General features: G+C 39.8%; 2 protein-coding genes and 1 long non-coding RNA gene across 3 annotated transcripts; 1 reads left to right on the top strand and 2 right to left on the bottom strand.

Annotated features, from left to right (window-relative positions):
• The first annotated feature begins 13 nt into the window (after positions 1–13).
• ap4e1 (adaptor related protein complex 4 subunit epsilon 1) lies at positions 14–17,572 on the top strand. Its single transcript, XM_026175583.1, has 21 exons — positions 14–355; positions 2,690–2,761; positions 2,881–3,004; positions 3,659–3,732; positions 3,817–3,938; positions 4,042–4,201; positions 4,286–4,452; positions 4,537–4,610; positions 4,697–4,819; positions 4,907–5,016; positions 5,107–5,246; positions 6,796–6,908; positions 7,028–7,146; positions 11,361–11,663; positions 12,126–12,237; positions 12,315–12,453; positions 12,548–12,803; positions 13,922–14,473; positions 14,566–14,756; positions 14,828–14,988; positions 15,440–17,572. The coding sequence occupies exons 1-21, from the start codon at positions 215–217 to the stop codon at positions 15,598–15,600; spliced, it is 3,414 nt and encodes a 1,137-aa protein (XP_026031368.1). The 5' UTR covers positions 14–214; the 3' UTR covers positions 15,601–17,572.
• LOC113026677 (uncharacterized) lies at positions 10,304–11,331 on the bottom strand. Its single transcript, XR_003272942.1, has 2 exons — positions 10,979–11,331; positions 10,304–10,788 (listed from the first exon to the last, which is right to left on the bottom strand). It is a non-coding gene; the product is annotated as an uncharacterized LOC113026677 (long non-coding RNA).
• Positions 17,573–17,830: 258 nt separating the features above from the next.
• Positions 17,831–23,624, bottom strand: LOC113026644 (brain aromatase-like). The gene is made up of 10 exons (XM_026175661.1): positions 23,561–23,624; positions 22,780–22,937; positions 20,492–20,642; positions 20,239–20,393; positions 19,975–20,151; positions 19,728–19,842; positions 19,528–19,642; positions 19,292–19,454; positions 18,960–19,201; positions 17,831–18,837 (listed from the first exon to the last, which is right to left on the bottom strand). The coding sequence occupies exons 2-10, from the start codon at positions 22,925–22,927 to the stop codon at positions 18,607–18,609; spliced, it is 1,497 nt and encodes a 498-aa protein (XP_026031446.1). The 5' UTR covers positions 22,928–22,937; positions 23,561–23,624; the 3' UTR covers positions 17,831–18,606.
• Positions 23,625–23,679: the final 55 nt, after the last annotated feature.

Here is a 23,679-nt window from a genome sequence, read left to right as displayed (position 1 = left end):
AATCAAGCGGAAGTGACATCATCAAAAAGCCTTGCCGATTCAAAACAATGGCCGACAGAAGAGCCAGTGTTGTAACTCTTGTAGTCGTTTTAAATGTTTAACTAGTAACATTTAATGTGTGTATGTAAGAGACTCTTATTGTGATGTTTAGCGATTTAATAAGTGTGTTTTATAAGAGAGAAGCCAGCTGCTTAGCCCGCTTTTAGCTGCCAAAATGAGCGATGTTGTGGAGAAGACGCTGACAGCTCTGCCGAGCCTCCTCTCTTTAGACTCTCACCCTGGGTCTGCAAAACTGTCCTCTACTTCAAAGCTAGGAAACCTCATCAGAGGAATCACTGAGCTAACGTCTAAACATGTGAGTTTGCCCTTTGAAATGAACTAAAAACAAGATAAGTTGACGATACCGTCTAAGGTTGCTAAGCTAAGCTGCCTGTGCTAACTCATTATAGGCATGTCTTTACGTTTAACCTACTTACTGGATGCCTTACATTACTGTACTAAGTTAGAGGCTGGTTTACAGGCGTTGTGTTGTTTTTGCCATGTTAATATCATGTGGCAGAACAAATTATAGCAGTGCTACTTCACGCATTTATCCTCACTGGTGCGTTCATGTTCATTTTCGTAAACTCAGACAAATTGGAGAAGTTCGTCTTCTGGGATTTCCGAGGTTTTGGTAAATGTTTTTTGGACAGGATCCTGGTATTTATCACGTCTAGTCTCTGTGGCAGAAAGCACTCAATGCATACAGGACAAGTAGTCAGCAGTATTCACTCACTTGCCACTTTATAAGGCACACCTGTTCAACTGCTTTTTAACACAAATCTCTAATTTCGTTGCAGCAGTTCCATGCATTTAGACATGCGAACCCGCTGAAGTTCAAACTTGACCATCCGTGATTTAGGTGATCATGGCATGGTTCTTAGTGTCAGACAGGCTGGTCTGAGTATTTCAGTCTGTCAGATTGCTCCTCTGCTTGGATTTTCTCTAGAGTTTATAGAGAACATTGCCCAAAAAAGAGAAAACACAGAAGAGCAAGCCTGAATGTTTAAATTCTGAATGCACAACACACTTAACTGTGAAGCAGATGTGCTATAGCTGCAGAAGACCATAGCAGGTGCCACTCCTGTCAGCTAAGAACAGGAAACTGACTGGAGGAACTGATTAATAAAAGGGGAAAAAAAGAACAGGAAACTGAGGCTACAATTTGGATGGCGTCACCAAATATTGGACAATAAAAGATTAGAAAAATATTGCCTAGTTTCACATTTTCTATTGGAACATTTGGATGGTTGGGTCTGAACTTGGCATAAACATCTTGGAGCCATCCTACTTTGTGTCAGTGGTTCAGGCTGCTGCTGCTGGTGTAATGGTGTGAGAGATATTTTCTTGGCACATGTTGGGCACCCCAGTGCAAACTGAGCATCAATTAAACTCCATAACCTGAATAACACGCCATGTCACAAAACTCAAATCATCTCAAACCGGTTTCTTGAACATGACAATGAGTCACTGTACTCAAATGACCTCCACAGTCAACAGATGTTAGTCCAAAAGAACACCTTTGGTATTTGTAGGATCGGAGTTTCACATCATGAATTAAGAGAGTGACTAGTCACTAGTATGAGCTAGGTGTAACTAATAAAGTGGCCAGTTTGTATAAACCTTGTATTGTTAAACCTGCATACCTGAAATTCTTACTGCATTTCTTTGGTGTTAAATGGTGTGTCTGTATATTCCAGTTACCTTTTGGCAAGCAAAAGCTTGCTGGTTCATTTCCGAGCACAGATACAAATCCCCTTTGAGGTTGTTTCAGGAAGAGTATCCACCGTAAAACCTCTGCCAAATTAAGCATGCAAAACTACTTGCTGTGGAGACTCCTTATGAAAAGGGAGCAGCCAAAATTAACTTTTCACACCATCTTGGAAATTCCAAGCAAACATTTCCCCATTTTTCTGAATTAAGAAGATATCTTAATATCCCAAAAGAGTTTCCGTCCTACTTGAAGGGTTGATTACATGAGTAACAATGACCACCACCCCATTATTGCATATCTTCAAAGTCCTATCAATTCATTTGACTGTGAAGAAATATTCAGAAGACTCTTAAGTCTCTAACAGTACAGTGCCATCTGTTTCGCCCACTGATGCCAGTATTTCCTCTTGTTTCAAAGTGAATTACTCATAAAATCAAGCTTTTGAGAAAATAGAGCTTCTTAGGATTTTAGTAGGAAATTAGTAGGAAAATTCTAGCAGAAGTGTTGCCACGTGTCTGGCAGGAAAGAGAGTACCAATTTGTTTATTTGCAAAAAAAACCCCCGCACTACATTTTTGGAAATATTTGTGGGTGTTTTCTATTTTTTGTGGGGGATTTTGTACTACATGAACACTGAAGTGGCCCCCAGTGAGATGACAGTGCCAACAGTGGCCCACGCTCATTTAAGTTTAGACCCCTGCTCTATAAGGTATCACCAAGGCCGAAAACATTATGACATAATTCAAATAATTCTCATGTTCAGTAGGAATACTCTATAGGAATAAACCTTGACGTCTCACAGTCTGAAATACATTTAAACTTTTGTGTTTCTTTGCATCACTGGCTCGCTGTAAACTTCTCATTACCTTGAAATAAGCATGACTCGGTAAACCACCAATGTATTTCATCTTACTTCCCATTGTCTCCTGTTCTATAGGAGGAAGAAAAACTTATTCAGCATGAGCTTTTGGCGATCAAAGAACAAGTGTCCTCTCCCAACACCACCATGGTAAATCTTTCCTGGTTTTTCTCTGCTGTCTTGCACAAGAAATCATATACATTAAAATTCCACCGAGACACGAAGTTACCAATGTGTTTACTTCTTCCTTTTGTCATAATCTGATTCAGAGGCAGATGAAGGAGCTCATGGTGCGATCGATCTACTGTGAAATGTTGGGCTACGAGGCTTCCTTCAGCTATATTCATGCCATTAAACTGGCTCAGCAAGGCACTGTTCTGGAAAAGAGAGTCGGTAGGTTTAATAAATAACTCATTCCTCAGAGTCTCGTGTGTCAGGGCCCATTTGTTCTTATGATCTACACACAAGGCCAGGAGGAGCAGCTGATGATGAGGCAGGTTGCATAAACTTGTTAGGACAACGAGGAGAATATTGCATGGAACAATAAAAGCTTCGTCCTTTGTGGCAAATTCTGACATATGTCTAGTTTCATAACTCATGTTTGATTACTTGGGAAGAAGAGAAGGGTGTTGATGAGACGAGAGAGTCAGCTGAACAGAATGTACTGATAGGAGGTGGGCTCCAGCTGGTTGTTGAAAGCTGCTGATCTTCCTCTAAATCCTTGGCACACAAAACGACATGTAAAAGAATACCACGAAGGAATAAAAAACCCCACCGCACCTGGTCTCATGAATCATTTTACATTTATGTTCCAGTGCGCGTCCTTACGTGGCCTTACTCCCTCCTCTTTTCTTAATTTAAAGGATAATACTGTCATTTTTGAGGATTTAACAACAAAGATTTATACAACAAAAAGACACAAGGTGGTACTTTAAAAGCTTCAGTGTTGAGAGTGTTGCAGAATATGGATTTATTTACAACATCAGTGTTAAATATGAAAAAGCTAGACTGCTTTGGTCACAAATATGTTTATTTGTGGTTTTTCAGGTTACCTCGCTGTGTCCTTATTTCTGAATGAAAGTCACGAGCTTCTGCTCCTCCTGGTAAACACTGTGTTAAAGGTGGGCGTGGGCTTACACAACATTCATCATACGATGCCCAAAAGGGAATTTAGGATATTTGATTGTCGTGTTTTGTGTTCACAGGATCTTCAGAGTACAAATCTTATTGAAGTGTGCATGGCTCTGACTGTTGTCAGCCAGATGTTCCCCAAAGATATGATCCCTGCAATCCTTCCTCTAGTGGAGGAAAAACTAAATCACCCAAAGTAATGAACGCTGCTCATCACCTGCATGCATGGTTGAATATTTCTTTGTGCCGTTGAGCTTGAATATTTTTATTAATACGTTTTTGTCGGAACAAACTTTCAGAGAAATCATTAGAAGGAAAGCAGTCCTGGCGCTGTACAAGTTCTACCTAATAGCACCAAATCAAGTTCAGCACATCCACAACAAGTTTCGCAAAGCTCTTTGTGACAAAGATCCTGGTGTGATGACAGCCTCACTACACATCTACCTGCAGATGATCCAGGTAGTTACTGGTTTCCTCATAATTTGCAGTACTCTGTTGAAATGTACATATGTATGTATTTATTTATTTTTTGCTTTAATACAGGAGAACCCAGAAGCTTACAAGGACCTGACGCCAAGTTTTGTCACCATATTGAAGCAGGTGGTGGGAGGAAAGCTGCCCATGGATTTTAATTATCACACTGTTCCTGCTCCATGGCTTCAAATTCAGCTGCTCAGAATACTCTCCTTACTTGGAAAAAATGATCAGAGGTAGATATTATTTGTCCCATCTTCACATCTCACTAAAATCACCCGATTCTTCACTGATTTTGTGCATGTTCTCTCTCTTCATAGTACAAGTGAGGTCATGTATGAAGTCCTTGATGAGTCTTTACAAAGAGCAGAGATGAACCATAACATCACTTATGGTATGCAGCATTTCTAATCAGTATGCTTTTTGTAACCATTTAAGTTCTTCTGTCAGCCACTTATATACGTTTCTCTTTATTTCCAGCTATTTTATACGAGTGTGTAAAATGTATTTACACAATTCATCCAAAGTCCGACCTTTTGGAAAAAGCTGCAAAGTGCATTGGAAACTTTGTTTTGTCCCCCAAGATAAATCTAAAATATCTAGGTAAGAGACAAAGAGAAACACGACTGTACATAAATAATGTCTCTTTGTTGAAAATCTAACAAAAACACTTTCTCTATGATACTGCAGGCCTGAAGGCCCTCACCTACGTTGTCCAGCAGGATCCTAAACTGGCCTTGCAGCATCAGATGACCATCATAGAGTGTCTTGATCACCCTGACCTCATTATTAAGCGTGAGGTGAGGCTCACAGTGATGTAGTCTGAACGTGTGAGGTTGTAAGGTTGCAGGTTTTTAGCATTACCAGGCTTCTTTTTTTTTGTCTTGTAGACGCTGGAGTTGCTCTTTCGCATCACTAATGGCCAGAATGTTACAGTCATTGTTGAGAAGATGCTGGAGTTTCTGTGTATCAGTGAAGATGATCACACTACCATTGACCTGGTGGGGAAGGTGGCAGAACTGGCGGAAAAATATCCTTTAAAGTGTAATCTTCTTAAATGTTCATTCATTATCACTCCTGAGGCCCTCTGGAGCTGTAAAATGCTGCGGCTAAGAAATCACAGTCATAGAAACTCATATTCAAAGTAACTCTTTGTAAACTTATGTTGTTGTGCTGAGTCACAACAGGCTGTCATTTCAGCTTTTCTGGTTAGATTTCACATAAATCAAACTTTAAAAAGTAAAGAAGAGATGGGAGAACGACCCTTTAGCCACAAGTAGTATTTGGTCACCTTCCTTCACGGGCATATGAGCTTCAGTGACTTCCCATGTTTAATCCATAGGAAATAATGTGATGTCAGTTCAGCCTTTGCAGTTGTAACAACTTGTTTATGGGAATTTTTAACCACTCTTCCAGAATTGCATTTGTGAAGTCAGACATTGACAGAGGCCTGGCTCGCAGTCTCCCCTCCAATTCGTCCTAAAGGCGTTCTGTTGGATTGTAGTCAGCACTCTGTGCAGGCCAGTCACGTTCTTCCAGTCATCCATGTCTTTATGGACCTTACTTTGTGCACTGGTATGCAGTCATGTTGGAAGGAGTTGCCATGGCCAAATTGTTCACAGAAGGTTGGGAGAGTCAAATTGTCTAAAATGTCCTGGTATGCTAAAGCATGAGACTGTAGTTCAGGTGGTAGAGCACTAATTGGTGGTGGTTTGATCCCCCGTCTGCTCCAGTCCGCATGCCAACTATGATAACAATGTATTATAATTAATGAATCTGTAAGTATGAGTGTGTGTGAATGTTAGAGAGAAAGAGAGCTTGTGTGAATGAGGCAAGTTGTGTAAAGCATGTTGAATGCACACTTAGAGTTGAAAAAATAAATAAATAAGAACCATTTACTTTCACTGGAACTATGGGCCCATGATCCAACCGTTAAACCCAGACTCCTCCATCAGGTCGTAGTGATTGAGCCTGCAGAAAGTCGGTGACCTCCGTGCACTATGTGCCTCAGCATCCGCTGACCCTGCTTTGTGGATTTTACGAGGTGTACAACTTTGTGGCTGAATTTCTCATGATCCCAATCACTTCCCTTTGTGATAAAACCTCTAACAATTCACTGTAGAATATTTAGTAGCTAGGACATTTCACAAATGGACATGTGGTGGGGACTCAGTGTTCTTCACCCACAGTGAATGCATGATGAAACTGCACAAAAAAGGTTTTGAAAAATCCTGATGTAAATTTATACTTCCTAGCAATAATATGATGAATTTAGAGAAAACATTAACATTCAAGTTTCTTTTTATTGGAAACCCTTGATACTTTTTTGAGTTAATATTGCGCTAAAACATAACTATCAACAATTGGAGGTTGAGATCACGTGACAGAAAGTAAACAGAAATTAACAAAATATTTTTAAATATAATGTTATTTATGATGCTGAGTTAGTACAAATTCACTGCAATTTTCTCCTTGATAGATTTTCAACCTGTCTGGGGTTTACCTCAACCTGTTGCCCAAAGTGTATCTTTTATACTTTGTTTGTTAAATTTCTTGTATTTTCCTATAAACCACTGTACATATGCACCAGATAACGAATGGTTCATAGAAACGATGAACACTGTGTTTTCTCTTGGTGGAGACATGATGCAGCCTGACATCCCTAACAGTTTTCTCAAACTGCTGTCTGAGGGTGAGAAACCCACACGTTCAAATGATTCTGCTGTGATTTTCTTGCTCACTGATATGATGCTGATTGATTGAAATTTTAATTGTGAGCGATGGATGATGAATTTCTCTCTAAATACGCAGGCTTTGACAGTGTGGAGGAAGACAGGAAGTTGAGGCTTTTTGCTGTGAATTCGTACATTCCTCTGCTGCGGGGAGAGCCTGGCAAACTGCCACAGCGCTTCCTCCAAGTCATCAGCTGGGTGAGTGATGCTCTCACGATGTGGATCATTAATAGACTTTTATATTATTATGTAATAAGAGCGAGAAGCAAAAGAACAGTACATGCAGTTACTGCTCGGTTTACGTCACACAGTTAAATATTAAAGTGCTTGAAATACAAAATTATTTTACAAAGCGGATTCCAAAAAAGTTGGGACACTAAACAAATTGTGAATAAAAACTGAATGCAACGATGTGGAGATGGTAAATGTCAATATTTTATTCAGAATAGAACATAAATCACGGAACAAATGTTGAAACTGAGAAAATGTATCATTTTAAGGGAAAAAATATGGTGATTCAAAATGTCATGGTTTCAACAAATCCCAAAAAAGTTGGGACAAGGCCATTTTCACCACTGTGTGGCATCTCCCCTTCTTCTTACAACACTCAACAGACGTCTGGGGACCGAGGAGACCAGTTTCTCAAGTTTAGAAATAGGAATGCTCTCCCATTCTTGTCTAATACAGGCCTCTAACTGTTCAATCGTCTTGGGCCTTCTTTGTCGCACCTTCCTCTTTATGATGCGCCAAATATTCTCTATAGGTGAAAGATCTGGACTGCAGACGTGCCATTTCAGTACCTGGATCCTTCTCCTACGCAGCCATGATGTTGTGATTGATGCAGAATGTGGTCTGGCATAACCTTCTTGAAAAATGCAGGGTCTTCCCTGAAAGAGATGACGTCTGGATGGGAGCATATGTTGTTCTAGAATCTGAATATATTTTTCTGCATTGATGGTGCCTTTCCAGACATGCAAGCTGCCCATGCCACACGCACTCATGCAACCCCATACCATCAGAGATGCAGGCTTCTGAACTGAGCATTGATAACAACTTGGGTTGTCCTTGTCCTCTGGTCCGGATGACATGGCGTCCCACATTTCCAAAAAGAACTTCGAATCGTGACTCGTCTGACCACAGAACAGTCTTCCATTTTGCCACACTCCATTTTAAATGATTCCTGGCCCAGTGAAAACGCCTGAGCTTGTGGATCTTGCTTAGAAATGGCTTCTTCTTTGCACTGTAGCATTTCATCTGGCAACGGCGGATGGCTTGTGTTCACTGACAATGGTTTCTGGAAGCATTCCTGAGCCCATTCTGTGATTTCCTTTACAGTAGCATTCCTGTTTGTGGTGCAGTGTCGTTTAAGGGCCCGGAGATCACGGGCATCCAGTATGGGTTTATGCCCTTGACCCTTACGCACAGAGATTGTTCCGGATGATGTTATGCACAGTTGATGATGATAACTGCAAAGTCTTTGCAATTTTTCGCTGGGTAACACCTTTCTGATATTGCTCCACTATCTTTCTGCACAACATTGTGGGAATTGGTGATCCTCTACCCATCTTGGCTTCTGAGAGACACTGCCACTCTGAGAAGCTCTTTTTATACCCAATCATGCCAATTAACCTAATTAGTGTTAATTGGTCTTCCACCTCTTCGTTATGCTCAAATTTACTTTTTACTTATTGCTACTTGTCCCAACTTTTTTGGGATTTGTTGACACAGTGTAATTTTGAATCAACATATTTTTCCTTTGAAATGATACATTTTCTCGGATTAAACTTTTCATCTGTCATCTACGTTCTATTCTGAATAAAATATTGCCATTTGCCATCTCCACATCATTGCATTCAGTTTTTATTCACAATTTGTTTAGTGTCCCAACTTTTTTGCAATCCGGTTTGTAAATTAATGTTCCGAAAAATAAAATCAGTGCTGTGAAAAAATATGAATGTACAAATTCTGCACAGGTTTCAGGATCCAGAAGCTGAACGCTTAGTCATATCTGAGTCTGGTCGAGAACATGTTAGTCAGCTCACAGGAACTGAAGCCTGTGACAAAAAACAAAAACAACACAGCCAGGTTAATGTGTTAGCTTGAAATATAGAGGCAGTAACCAACAAGAACAAGTGCAGATGTGTTTGCTTTTTCCTGACCCAAGAGTCGGGAAACCCAAAGAGATCAGCTAATGAAGGAGCACAAATGTTGCCTCACATTAAAGTGGATTATGTGGTAACTTTGATCTTTTGACTACTGAATTTATAAAGAATTACATTTTTAAAAGGACTCAAAAAATAACCAAACTAGTTGAACCGCAACACTAAACCAGCCTCCAGTGTATTAAACAGGTGGCCTAGACACCCACTATTATTCCTCTCTCCTGATCACACCACACCTGTAAAAAGGGGTAGCAGTTTCCCTTCCTTAAGAATGGCTTAATAACCACCCTTCCACTGTGACCACTAACAAAATACTTAAAGATACAGATTGATACTGGTTCTTTGCAAAATTGTCTATTGTATGTGTAGGTAAAACACTAGTTCGTCCCTTGAATTAAGTGCTTGAATAATTCATATGTCCATATTAAGTGGCTCAGGACTGAGATTGGACTGAAATTGGGGACAAAGCAGCCAATATCCAAAGAAAAACTTTAGAAAACCTTCACAAAGCCTGAAGAAGTATTCCTCAAGACCATTTTAAAAGAGTTGCTCCTTGGAAGCAAAATATAAAAAAATGAGTGCTGGCTCAAGACTTTTGCACAGTGCTGTATGAAAACAGGATCATAACCAGGAACTGTTCTTTAGAAATAGGTGGAGAAACTACTTGCTTTGGGTATCACTACAGAAGGTGACACTAGTTTAAAAGAGAGAGACAACAACAAGTTTACAGCTTTCCTTTGTTGCAACTAAAAGCGTTCTACAGAACTTCATTAATATTTATGTGTAACACCCATCCCACGTTCTATTGAGAGGGGCCCTGGGTTCCTGTTGTTACTTTCCTATTGATACTCCCTTTTTAATCAGAATCAGAATACTTTATTGATCCCTGGGGGGAATTATTTTTTGTTACAGTGCTCCATTTTAAACCAACATTAAGACAAGACAGACAATACGCTAACTAAGAATAGTACAATATATACATATATATACATACATACATACATAAGTCACTTATAAATAAATATTTGGAAAAGAAACATGTGTAGCTGTAGCAGCAAACAGTGTGTTAAGTGGATGCGTTGTACAGGGAGATGGCCACAGGCAGGAATGATTTCCTGTGTCGTGCTTATGGTATTAAATATGCAATAAAACTACACTATATGGAAATAAATCACACACAAGCAGGTCAATTATAAAGTTAACTCCACTTTAGTGAATGCTGAATTAACAACACAAAGGAAATAAGTAAAATCAATAAAGTTTGTTAAACAATGGTAAGGTATCTACCTCAACAGAAACAAAATAATCAAATAATATTGTGGGCCCTCACGCGCTCTCACCAAACACACACACACACACACCTCAAGTGCTACAGTCTTTCTGCTAGCAAACCCCTCGTTGCAGGCCTGAGTCGTGGCTCGGGTGCGTTGGGACCTAAAACAATATGGTCGCTTCACTTGTTGCCAAGCAGTAAAAATAAAAGCACGTGCAAACAACAGTACTCACACCTCCAGGCAGTTCAAGGGGATAGCGGGGAAACTGGGTCACGGCTACCAGCAGGCCATGGCAGCAGCACTCACAGTCGTCCTTTCCACGTGCTCCCACGTGAACACATAACTTCAGCACACCAGCAGAAGGGGCCTCTCTGACACGCCAGCAAGACGTCCGTCTCCTCCTACTGAATCACACAACCCCGCTAAATGCCAGTTCACACGCGTTAACATTCAATCTTAGCATTAGCTTAATAAATAAAAACAGAGCAGAACAAGAGCTTAGCGAATATGCTAGGCTACGCTAGCGGCTAGTCGCGGTTAGCCTGTTTTACACAATAACATTGGGTTCAAGTGTCAGACAAAATTCACATTTACCTCACAGTAGGGTACAACAGTTCTCGACTCCAGTTAACTATCCGTCAACCCGAAAATGCGTGTCGCCCTTCTATGAACTCTGCGTTCACTCGACACTGTTCAGCTGTCGTCTCTCTCACTTCCTGCAGAGTGCACACGGCTCCCCACTTACTCCCACCCCTCTACCTGAGACTACTTCAGGGTTCACTGGAGCTGTAGTACATATCAATACCATATCAAAAATAATGACATAAACCTCAAAATACAAATAAAAAGGTTGTGCATTTAACTGACACACATCACATACTTTGCAGGCATTTGTATACATTCTTGAACACATTAAACATTTGCAATTAACTATCAATATTAATGAACAAATTTAATTACTCTCTGTAATTCCCAGGTGCTTGGGGAATACTCTCATTTGAGGGAGGATCTTGAACCTGCTGAAGTCCTGAGCCTGCTAGCCAAACTTTTGGACATGAAAAACAGCAGCAGTGAAACCAAGAGCTGGGTCCTCATGGCCATGACCAAACTCTGCAAAGGTGGTGCTGATGCTTCTGTAACTCAGGAGGTTTCTGAGACATACAGCAGCTCCTTGGATACAGTGCTGAGACAAAGGGCGCATGAGTTGCAGTACCTCAGCCAAGACCCTGAACTAAGAGCCAGGGTGTTGCCACGAGGTGCCAAACCAGAGACTCTGGAGGTAATGTGTTTAACTTGTTTGCAGTGAGCAGAGAACCCGGCCACATTAATAACATTTAAATATTAACTCTGTAGCTCTTTTCACAGTAAAAGCAGGTTAGTTGACGGTTGTGAAAACCTGCAAACACTTTATGGAAACACCCCTCAGGGTGCAAAATTGATTAGATTGATGACAGCCTTTACCGTAATCACATTATTCATTTTATGAGTAATCAAACCTGTAACATGTCTGGAGAAGTCTGAAGGGCGGAGCTCTCCAGAGAACTTCATTCAGTATCGGACTCACTTTCATTCATTTAGAGAGCAAGAAAACCAATCTCTCTTCTTTTGGCCAAGAATTTTATTTTAAACACATAAATTAGTAATTATATGTTTTTGTGTAGCTGAGCAAAGCACACAGAGCACTCAGGCGCAACGTCTTCAGTCCTGCGGCAATTTTGCGTGACTGTTTGATTGTTTTTAGGTGGATTCCTCGCTGTCATTTCTTGACAGATTTGTGTCAGAGGCGTTGGCTGCCGGCGCTGCTCCATACAAACCTCCCCACCAACGGCAGGAGGAATTAGATCAGTCAAAAGGTAAAATGTAGATAAATATCTTGGCAGCACATTCGGCATCTTGTTTGGATTTGTTCTGACTTTGTTGTCTATCTCAGCCTTGAGCCTGGAGCCCTATGGCCTTTCTCTGCCTATCAGCATGTCCTCCTGCAGCATCACTGACAGACAGTCTCCTACACTGTTGTCCATGAGCTCGGGTCTGTCAGGGGATAGCGCTGACCTCTCACACAAAGGAGGGTATGTGGACACCACATGCATGCATTTGTTGGTGTAATCAAGTTCCTAGTTTTAGTGTTGAATTCACACTGAAGACTTGCTGTTTGTGTTTCAGCTCTTCAGCTTTGAAGCTGGATGGCATAAAGAGGGTGTGGGGAAGGGAGGGCTATCTGGCCCAGAGAGAACCTGTAGAGGAAGCTGCACAGGTTGAGGTTCCCAGTCCCATTCAGTCTCCCGGCCGGCAGGGCGAAGGCGACAGTTTGCACAGCCAAACTCCAACTCAGACACCGACCCCAGAGCCTGAACAAGAGAAACAGCAGCTGGCTTCTTCGCTGTTTGTTGGCCTGGCTTCCCAAAGCTCTGTGTCTCTGGTGAGGTTATCAGTCCATATACCATATGTGCAAAGAGCAAGCATCAGCTTATGGTTCAGACTGTTCTGATTTTTATGTAGAGGATCACCGAAAACACTTTAGCCACAGGAGTTTTAGGGCATCAGGTCAGAGTTTAAACTGTCACCGGAGTCAGTTATGCTGTAAACAAGCTCATCACTTGTACATGTCATAATGTGCCTACTGACAGCACATTTAACATACAATTAAAATGAATTTTTTTTTTTTTTTGGCCTCGACAACTCAGTCTGTGCTTATCACCCAACTCACCAGATTTGCCTGCCTTTAATTCATTCATTCTTTTGAAGGGTCATCATTTTGAAATGAGGAGGAGATAAAGCATGCATCACCCACAAGGGCAGTGGGGTAGAACAGGAGTTCCTCTGATTCAAAAATAGCAGCCACACTGAAAACATTGGAGTGTTGCCAAAGGAGATGATCTTTAAGGAGCATTTAAATCAGTGACGGTTTTTGATATTTATGGCCAGAGTTGTGGAACTTTATGATCGCACTTCATCCCTGAAGGTAGCCCTGAATAAAATATGTGTTAATCTATTTTTACATTTTTGGCAATTTCAACATAGAGGGCAACAAAGAGGACCGGATGAACACTCGTCTGTTTTTATTATCAAAATTAATGATGATGAACCAAACATTTCTTACATTTTTGTGAGGCCCATTTAGCTACTCGGTGAGTCTAAGATGAGACAAAAGGTGTTGCTTTTTAGAACATATTCAATGATTGGCTGAACATTTTCTCGGGTGGTAGGATCTACTAATGCTATTAATTTAAGGATGTCAAACTCATTTTACATCATAGACCACATGCAGCGCACTTTGATCTTAAGTGGGCCAGATCTTTGAAATTACATGATAAATGCATAAAAAGTTCTAGTAGTTCTTTCATTTAAACTTTCATTTAAACTTGCATAGGTATGTCTTGAACACGTTTCAAAGTCCATTGGAGACCTTGCAGGGCCAATTCTCATTTAAAACCCCTGCTATAAGTGAAAGTGCTTAACGTGGAGCTATTTGTGCAGCTATTTGCATTGCTGATTCTGAACATTTTTCCTACATATATGTGTTTTTGCTTCTAACAGATGGGAAAATCTGAGCCGATGCCACAGCGATTCCGAAGAAAAGCCAAAGGTCAAGGTCTGGGCTCGTCCTTTATCGCAAACGAGCAAATATCCAGCTCCCTCATCTCTCCTCCCAGTGCTGTAGATAACCTGCTGTGTAACAACCTACTAGACTCCAACAACGCCTCAGAGCTGGCCGAACAGACATCTCAGCTCTCTCAGAGCCTCACTACTGCTAATGGCACCTGTCACGCAGAGGCAGAGTTAACTGAATCTGACACAAAGGGATGTAACCCTGCTCTCCGCAGGGATAACTGTGTGGTAGCTGCTGGTCCTGGTCCACATAACGACCCAGGCAGACTAACAGAAGTGTGTCTGGATTCTTATCTTCCTGCAGAGCTTTCTGGCCTTTCACACTCAGAAATCGCTCCCTTGTGTGCCAACCAAAGCCTGAATCTCTCAGCCTGTCATGTGCAGAAGGAAGATTCATTAATATTAGTTGTTTTTATTATGAACTCCTCCGAGTCTGCCATACAACAGATGCTGCTTCAGGTCGACTCTGAAGAACTTGAGGTAAATTATTCAGTAGAAAATTATCAATAGAGTCGTTTGGTGTCCATTAGTCTTTTATAATGAGGTTGCTTCGTTGTATTGTTTATTTTTAGGTATCCTGCCTATGTGATAGTCCAGCGGGGGAGGTGACAAGCTACAGTGTAGCAGTGGGCCAGTATTCTCTAACTGTGAAGAGGCCTGCGGTTCACGTCGAGGTGGTCGGGACGGTATCTTACCAGCTGCCTGCTGGGACGTCTCAGTCATTGCAGTTTTCATATAAAGTCCCTTTAACCAGCTTCATCAGGTGAGATATGTAGTGCTCGTATTTGAAGTGCAGCATTTAAGTGACATAAAATTAATCCAAGTTTCCTGCAGGCCTTTTGTGGTGTCCACAGAGGAATATGGGACGATGTGGCTTTCCTTCTCTCACGACACAAAGCAGAATCTGACGTTGATAAATGACAACCAAGAACCTCTCACAGCCACTCTGAATGCTCTGAAGAAGAAGCTCCAGCTTCATGTTGTGGAAGTTATAGGTGAATGAACATTTGTTTCCTGCTCGTATTCAAGCTGTTCAAACTGAGAGTATCATTTTATGCTTAATGCATATAAAAGCAGCATTCACATCAACATGTGTGTGTTAGAATATTCACCAACTCATCTGTGGTAACTACTGTTTATTTATTCTTAACATTAGGAATAACTGTTTTAAAAAACTACATTAATTAAAAAGATGAGATAATGCAGCTTGACTATACGTCAAATATGCCTCTAATGAGGTGTACTTAGGAGTTTATGAAGAAAATTTACAACTTTAACTTTCGCTTGTATGCAGCATGAACATCATTAAATAACACGGCGGTACCAATAAACAGCATTACAAAGGGGAAGAAGAAGAAGATTTTAAAATTGCATATAGAAAAGGAGACATAGATATTAATGTGTCCTATACTTTTTGCTGAGTAACCTTCATTGTTTTCTGCTCAGGCATGGAAGGAATCGTAGCTTGCCGTCTCCTTCAGGATCTGCCGTGTCTGATGCATTGCCGGGTGAATGCCGGCTGGCTGGCTGTCTGGCTGCGGTCGCCGGTGCCCGACCTGCCCGACTGCCTGATCTACCACTGCCAGAGAGCTTTACAGAGCCTCTGAGACTCAGAGCTGCAGCACCACTCACCACCACTGAAACCACTGAGGAACTAAACCCACTAGACCCTCACTGAAGAGGAAGGTACACAGAGCAGAAGTGCTGAACAGAAAAGGAGAAACCTGCTGTTGTGGCTTTTGATCTTTATTTTGCGGTCTTTATGAATTTCACTCAAAGTTATTTAGTAAGATTTGGTTTTATTTATTTGGCAGAACTATAACTCATTGAAAGACATGGCAGGTTAAAAGCTCAGGGTCAAATGATGGTGTTTAATCATCTGTGGGTGTTTCATTATTGCCTTTTAGTCGTGAAAGAGCTCCATAATCACTAAACAATTGAAGCCTTCTTCCTGGTTAAATTCTGATGGTATGCTTTGTATAACAGAAAATTCTCAAAGTGTAAAATAATGAAGTTCTCAGTTGTTTCTTTTTCCTGTACACCAGAGAGAAGATATATATTTTTTGTGATCTGAAATACATTTTCTAGGCTACAACAATCATAACAGTGGAGCGAGTAAGTCCACAGTCACTTGTCCCTCTTCCACTTTCACATTTACAACAGATGCATTGAAGAAAAGATAGTGTAGCAACTTCAGTGTATGAATAACCACAGACAAATCAGAAGGATTACATGACGGCCACGGCAGAGAAACTGAAGGATCATGTCATCACTAAGCCACTTTCTATTAGTTCGTTAGCCAAGCATGGTTGCTAAATATGCAGCACTAACCAAAAATGGCCCCTTGAGGCTGATTGATTGCTTCTCTCTCCAAAAGACCAGCACGGTGGCTGATAAAATGCAAACGTTGCGGTTTCAAAATTAGCAGCACCACTATATACATTCTACACCTTTAACATATTAGCCCTATTGAGCTGTGATGGCTAATGCCCAGTAAATGTAAAGCATGCTAGCTTTAATATTTAAAGACGCTTAATGGAGATTATTTCTACTTGATCTAATCATGATCTAGCGATAAATCTCATGGTAAAACCAGCCCAACCACCTTTTCCTGCTTACAACTGAACCTCGGATTTACAGAATTGCTACACTTTTAATTTTTTTTTGACTTTCACCATAATAACAGCAGGCTGAAATGCAAATAAAACTGAAGAAAGATGCTCTCTTGTTCACTTTTTTACAGACTTGTCTCATGAGATGCTAAACAGAAGTGCAGTGTTTGATTATTTTCCAAGAATCAGCAGCTTGTCCTCTGATTTTGATTTAGTCTCTTGAATGGATGAGCGCACAGTATATTTGCACTAGTTCATTTTATTTGCAGCTCTTTTGCTCCTTTATTGAAAAAGCACAGGACGATACTGACAACGACTCCACGTGGAGGTTAATAAGAAATTGAAGCATTTGATCGGTCATGTTTGGCATATTCATGAAATTTAAAGTGTTGTAAATATTTGTAAAATATCCAGTTGGCCTGCTCGCGGCTGACGTGAACTTCCCCTTTTTTCTTTCTGACACGTACAGTGAGCGGTCTGTCTTGGACGGTATGGACTGATTATTTAAGCACTCATGTTTCTCATTAGGTGGATGTTAAGGGTTGTTATATTTTTGTATGACTGCAGTATTAAAAGAACATATTTATGCGTTTATATTCTTACAAAATGTTTACATGCATTTCACTGAAAGAAAGGGAACCATTGTTCTTCATGTGCTGTTTGACTGGTCTGTGCCAGATTACACCTGTATGTTTCTTTGACATGTTTTGGCTTGTTTTAAGTAATTCAGCCTGAAGGGAAAGTTTGCTTTCTGCGTTTCTTCTATGCCTGTGTGCTGGTTTGAAGCACAGTGTGATGCTAACAGTGTCTCTAATACTCAGTTTTAACCCTACGCCTTATGTTTTAATGCCAGTACGGCATGTTTGATTTGTGCCTGTGGTACAGAGGAAAAAAAACATCCTTGTTTCTTGGAGTGCCTGTCATTACATTCAGTTAACTTATGAATAAATTCAACATGTGAAAATGACCCTTTGACTTTGACTCATTGGTTATTTAATAAATTGAGGCTCTCATGGAGTTTATGCTTATTAACACATGTATTGGGTGTGAAACAGGAAGTAATAATACGAAAATTTATATGAACTACTGATTCTGCACAATAATGAAAATGAATATTTAAAATGAGCTTTTTTATGTGAAGTTGTTTGCATGATGAAGCTGAAGTATATACAGCATTATAGCATATTTCTACACTGATTATATAACATAGAAATACCCACAAAGGCAAAGTAAATGCAGATTTTATTTACGGTAAATCATTCATGAAAAGGGTTATTGTTCTTAGCCATAATGTACTTTTTCTATAGCTTTATTTTTAGTTATATAAACTAAAAAACCTTTTTTAAAAATCAGGCATAATGTTGGGTAATTACAAAACCACAGAGTAAAAGGTCTCAAGTTAATTTGACCAAATTTGTCAACACAGCCAAAAATGAGACTACACTGAGTACCCGGAGAGATCATGCCCAAGCCAGGTGGTGGAGTTGAACTCAGGACCAATCACTGTGCCACCATTGCAACAGTTTACTGTAGTTTGAGAAATTTTGAGAAAGCTTCATAGCGTGAGATTCTGTAGCTGAGCAGCTCCTGTAGTAATGTAATGTTTGGGTGACCCACTTACAAAACAACAGATGCTAAATGAGATGAGAAGAAACTGATATCAAACTGAAAACATAATACAAATAAAACTAATGTAAATACAGAACCATTGCTCCTCTGCATGTGATTTTTTTCTTCAGTTATTTCAATCATTGTAAATGCATCTTTATTAAATGTATGAGCTGTGTACACTGTCAAAACATTAATCAGAAATCTATACTTAACAAGTGTACTTTGTTAAAGATTAGTAAAGTTTAATTTGGAGTACATGTGCTGTTAATACAAATTTACTGTGAGTATTTCCTAGTACAGGACTTCATTAAGGCCTTTAAACCCATTTCAAGATGTTTTCATCTGAAGTGTAAAAAGCGCCGTTATGTTTCGCAGCTTGATATTGTGGGGTTATGTCATTCGTGGGATGAAGCGCATGGCCAGGATGTGCTCGTCTTTCACTGGCTGCTGTGACAGGTTGTTGGTCTGCTTGATGCTGTTGAACGTGCAGCCTTGACGAGGACACACAGTGTACCGAGACAGGAGAGTGACCAGGATGGCCTTCATCATCACCATGGCGATGTGTTTGCCCACACAGGAACGAGGCCCGCAGCCAAAGGGCTGGAAGTAACGACTGGGTACCTGCCAAAGAGAGAAAGCAAAGACTCAAATGTGTGTGTGTGTGTGTGTGTGTGTGTGCATGTTTTTTTTTTTTAGTTTAAACCATTAAACATTTATTGCTGAACTACACTCTGCTCACTTACCGTTTTTTCAAAGTTCGTGAGGTTGAACTCTTTAGGCTTGGGGAAGAATTCGGTTTTGTGCATGAGGCCAATGTTGAGAATGATGTTGGTGCCTTTCTTGATTTTTGTACCTGCGATGTCGTTGTCCTCCAGAGCTTTCCTCATTGTGAAATCGACCACAGGATGAAACCTCAAAGACTCGTTGATGAAGCTCTCCATCACTTTCAGACTTTGGTAATCGATATTTTCCACGTCTTTTTCATCTGAAAATGAAAGATGTGTCAGAATACTTCTACTCACCAGAGTGAAACTGTGAATATGGAATATTGGAAACACTGTAAAGCTGCACTAACTCAAGACGGTGTTCATCTCCTCCACTAGCTGCAGCTCTATGTCCGGGCTCTGTTTCAGCAGCATCAGCATGAAGTAGAGGCTGATGGAAAGTGTGTCGGGGGCTGCGATTACCATCTCTAGCACACACTGCCTGACATTATCTGCTGATAGCTCTCCGTAGTTCTGTTAAACACAACAGACGGGAATAAGAAAAGACAATTGGGGGGACGACAAAAATCCCTCCAAAGAGACCGACCTGGGCAAAGATGAGCTCTGTTGCAAAGTCGAGCTCGTCGTCCAGTTTCTCGGCTTCATGAATCATCTTTTTCTTAACTTCAAGCAGGCTCTCCATCGCATCTTGCAGCTCCTGTCTGTTGGCACAAAAAGCAACACAAACATTAGGTTGAAGAAATCGCAAACCACAATACTGACTTACTGTGAGATGAGGTGTCTTACGCTGCTCTCTTATGCTTGTTGTACAGCCATCCAACCTTGAAGAATATATCTGGTTTTATTAGAACTGTCTGCCAGGTCTCAAAGTAGTTGTGAATTTTCATCAAGAATTCTTTCTCTGAATTATTAAAAAGAACAACAACAACAACAACAAAAAATCAATAGATGCAGCGCCAGAGCTCATGCGTCACAATTTCTTGCAGATAGTATGCGGTTTTAGGAATCTATGTGCAGTAAACACGCAATTGACCATTTAACGGCACTCCTAGGAACAGCCTGTTGGAGATGTCCAAAATGATGGCTCTCAGGAGACTGAGAGTATCCACATGTCCAGAGGGGTCAGTCATATCCTGTAAGTTGTCCAGGTGTTTGGCTGTGGAGCTCACACAGATTCCTACGGTCCTCTGCAGGCTGGGTCCAGTCAGAGCTGCACAGTAACATTCAGTAGCTCCACAGTTCAAGAAAGCAATAGTCTAACCACAGTATGTGCTGTCAGTGTGTGGTAATCGCTCACCTTTAGAAAAATATGTTCTCACTTTTTTCCAAAGCAGGACATCACTGTTGAAAATGATACCATTTCCGTACATGCCGATGCACTCGAGTCCTTTTTTGCTCCCAAATCTGGAGGTGTAGTGGGCACTCCTCAAAACGTGGTACACTTCAGAGGACCTGCAGAAGAAACCAGGCTTTACCTTTATCTGAAAATTTACTGTAAAACAAGTTCGGTTTACTCTAAAAAACAAAAACAAAAAAAACAACCCACTTGCCTGCTCAAAATCAGGGTCTCCTCTCCGTTTATCCACACCCGCACAATGCTCCCATATTTGTTGTTGTAGTAGTTACACGCTGTTCCAATCCCAGACCAGATGAACCTGCTGTAGGAGAGAATGGGACCGAGTCCTGCTAAGAAGGAAGGGCCTGACAGAGAGAAATAGGTTATGATAGTAGACTCCCACTTCTACTGCAAATTAGCAAGAACCTTGTCTGTTGAGTTTAATTTGAGAAAGATAGTGTATTTTTTTGGGATAGCTGCCAGGCTCTGATCTTAGTATATAGGAGAGTGGCAAGTAAGGACGGCACTCTTTGTTCTGTGTGTAACTGTTATTTGACTTCTGCATGAACCATTTTCATCAGTATACAGGAATTTGCACCTGGAGCTGCAAAACAGAGACTGTTTGTGATCGTTTTAATAGACAAGGAACACGTTCTGTGATGGTTGAGTAAACCTTGTTTTGTCATTGATGCAGACCTTCTGTGTATATGAGGGTTTCCCTTTCTTTGTCATTAGATGCTTGCTGACTTTACTCTGTATCTGATTCCTTCGCAGTGGATGGCTAAATGATATAAAAAGACACTTTGGAGCCTTTAATTAATATGGTATATAAATACTTATAGTATATAGTATATATAACTCTATGTGTATGTATATATATATATATATACATACACATATATATATATATATATATATATATATATATATATATATACATAGAGTTATTTAGGATGAATAATAGGATTTGATAAATAAGGTAAAGATTTTTTAATTGCAATTTGAAGTGTATTTAGAGTGTAATTACTGTAATTACTGTACTAACTATAAGTATTTATAGTTAGTACATTTATATATTTATAGTTACATATTTATAGTTAGTATTTATAGCTGCTGTATCATCCATGTGCTCTCTGGCAAACTTCAGACGGGCCTGGACATGCACTGGCTTCAGCAGCGGAACACGTCTGGCACTGCGGGATTTGATTCCCTGCCGTTGTAGTGTGTTACTGATGGTGACCTTTGTTACTTTGGTCCCAGCTCTCTGCAGGTCATTCACCAGGTCCCCCCGTGTGGTTCTGGGATCTTTGCTCACCGTTCTCATGATCATTTTGACCCCACGGGATGAGATCTTGCGTGGAGCCCCAGATCGAGGGAGATTATCAGTGGTCTTGTATGTCTTCCATTTTCTGATGATTGCTCCCACAGTTGATTTTTTCACACCAAGCTGCTTGCCTATTGTAGATTCACTCTTCCCAGTCTGGTGCAGGTCTACAATACTTTTCCTGGTGTCCTTCGAAAGCTCTTTGGTCTTGGCCATGGCGGAGTTTGGAATCTGACTGTTTGAGGCTGTGGACAGGTGTCTTTTAAACAGATGATGAGTTCAAACAGGTGCCATTCATACAGGTAACGAGTGGGGGACAGAAAAGCTTCTTACAGAAGACGTTACAGGTCTGTGAGAGCCAGAGATTTTCCTTGTTTGAGGTGACCAAATACTTATTTTCCACCCTAATTTACGAATAAATTCTTTACAAATCCTACCATGTGAATTCATGGATTTTTTTTTCACATTCTGTCTCTCACAGTTGAAGTGTACCTCTGGTGCAAATTACTGACCTCTGTCATCAGTTTAAGTGGGGGAACTTGCACAATCGGTGGCTGACTAAATACTTTTTTGCCCCACTGTATATATATATATATATGTATAGTATACACACACACTCATATTGATATAATGTTGATATAATGGAATAATATGTTCCTTATAGAGAGATATTTAGGATGAATAATAGGATTTGATAAATAAGGTAAAGATTTTTTAATTGTAATTTGAAGTGTATTTAGAGTGTAATTACTGTAATTACTGTACTAACTATAAGTATTTATATACCATATTAATTAAAGGCTCCCTGGGGCGCACTCTGTCAGTGCGCCCCAGGGCAGCTGTGGCTACAATGTAGCTTGCCATTGCCAGTGTGTGAATGTGTGTGTGAATGGGTGAATGACTGAATGTAGTGTAAAGCGCTTTGGGGTCCTTAGGGACTGAGTAAAGCGCTATACAAATACAGGCCATTTACCATTTATATATATATATATATATATATATATATATATATATATATATATATATATATATATATATATATATAAATATATATATATATATATAAATATATATATAAATATATATATATATATATATACATATATATATATTTATATATATATATATATATATATATATATATATATATATATATATATATATATATTAGTGCCTACCTGGTATGTGTGACTGTTTTCTTTGTCTCCAGGTGGTGAAAAGCAACAGCAACAGCAGCAGAAGTAGCAGGACAGCAGTGACTTCTGACGCTCTATCAGCCACCATGGGGCCAGCGATGAGCTCCTCTACCGGCAGCATCCTCTGCATTTCTCTAGCACTGAGCCACATTCAAATCAAAATACACCCACATCAACCTTTATCATTAACTGTTTGTATTACTGAAGTAGTTAGCATCAAATATACAGTAATTACAGACATCATTATGATTTTTTTTCATGATGATCTCTGTTATCTTACAATTAGAGGGTCATTAGCCCTTATCTTACTTATTGTCTTTGATATTTTCTAAACTATTTATACCTTTATAGTTATTTTACAATTACAGTATTTTGTCATGTATCTTAAGTTTTTCATCACTGTGCTGCAGAAAATTGAACAACATGAATTTGCTGCTGTCAGACTGCATCAGAAGGACACTGATGAGCAGCGAAATGTGAGCTCATTATAAATAAATAGACTAAATAAGCAAGATGCCAGACGCAGAAACTGATTTAATATTAAAGTCTAATATCAAACACAGTGTCTCAATTCAAGGTCCAAATACAATATATATATATATATATATATATATATATATATATATATATATATATATATATATATATATATATATATATATATATATATATATAAAATCTAAATTTAAAAAAATTAACAGTCTATGTGAGAGGTTTGCTTCATAAATCTTTGTAACAAAAAAGGTTGAATAATTCTACTTACTTCTCTTTGCTCTCCTGCTCCAGTCCAACTTAGAGTATAATTTGAAGAGGTGCAGTACTTCCTCTACTGGTTTTAAAGGTGACCAGCATCCTTTGTGCAAATAAATCCAGTGTTTCAAG

Source organism: Astatotilapia calliptera, chromosome 7 (assembly GCF_900246225.1).
Source record: "Astatotilapia calliptera chromosome 7, fAstCal1.2, whole genome shotgun sequence".
Taxonomy (NCBI): Eukaryota; Metazoa; Chordata; class Actinopteri; order Cichliformes; family Cichlidae; genus Astatotilapia; species Astatotilapia calliptera.
Note: the sequence above shows the minus strand (reverse complement) of the source record. Positions and strands in the feature narration are given on the sequence as shown.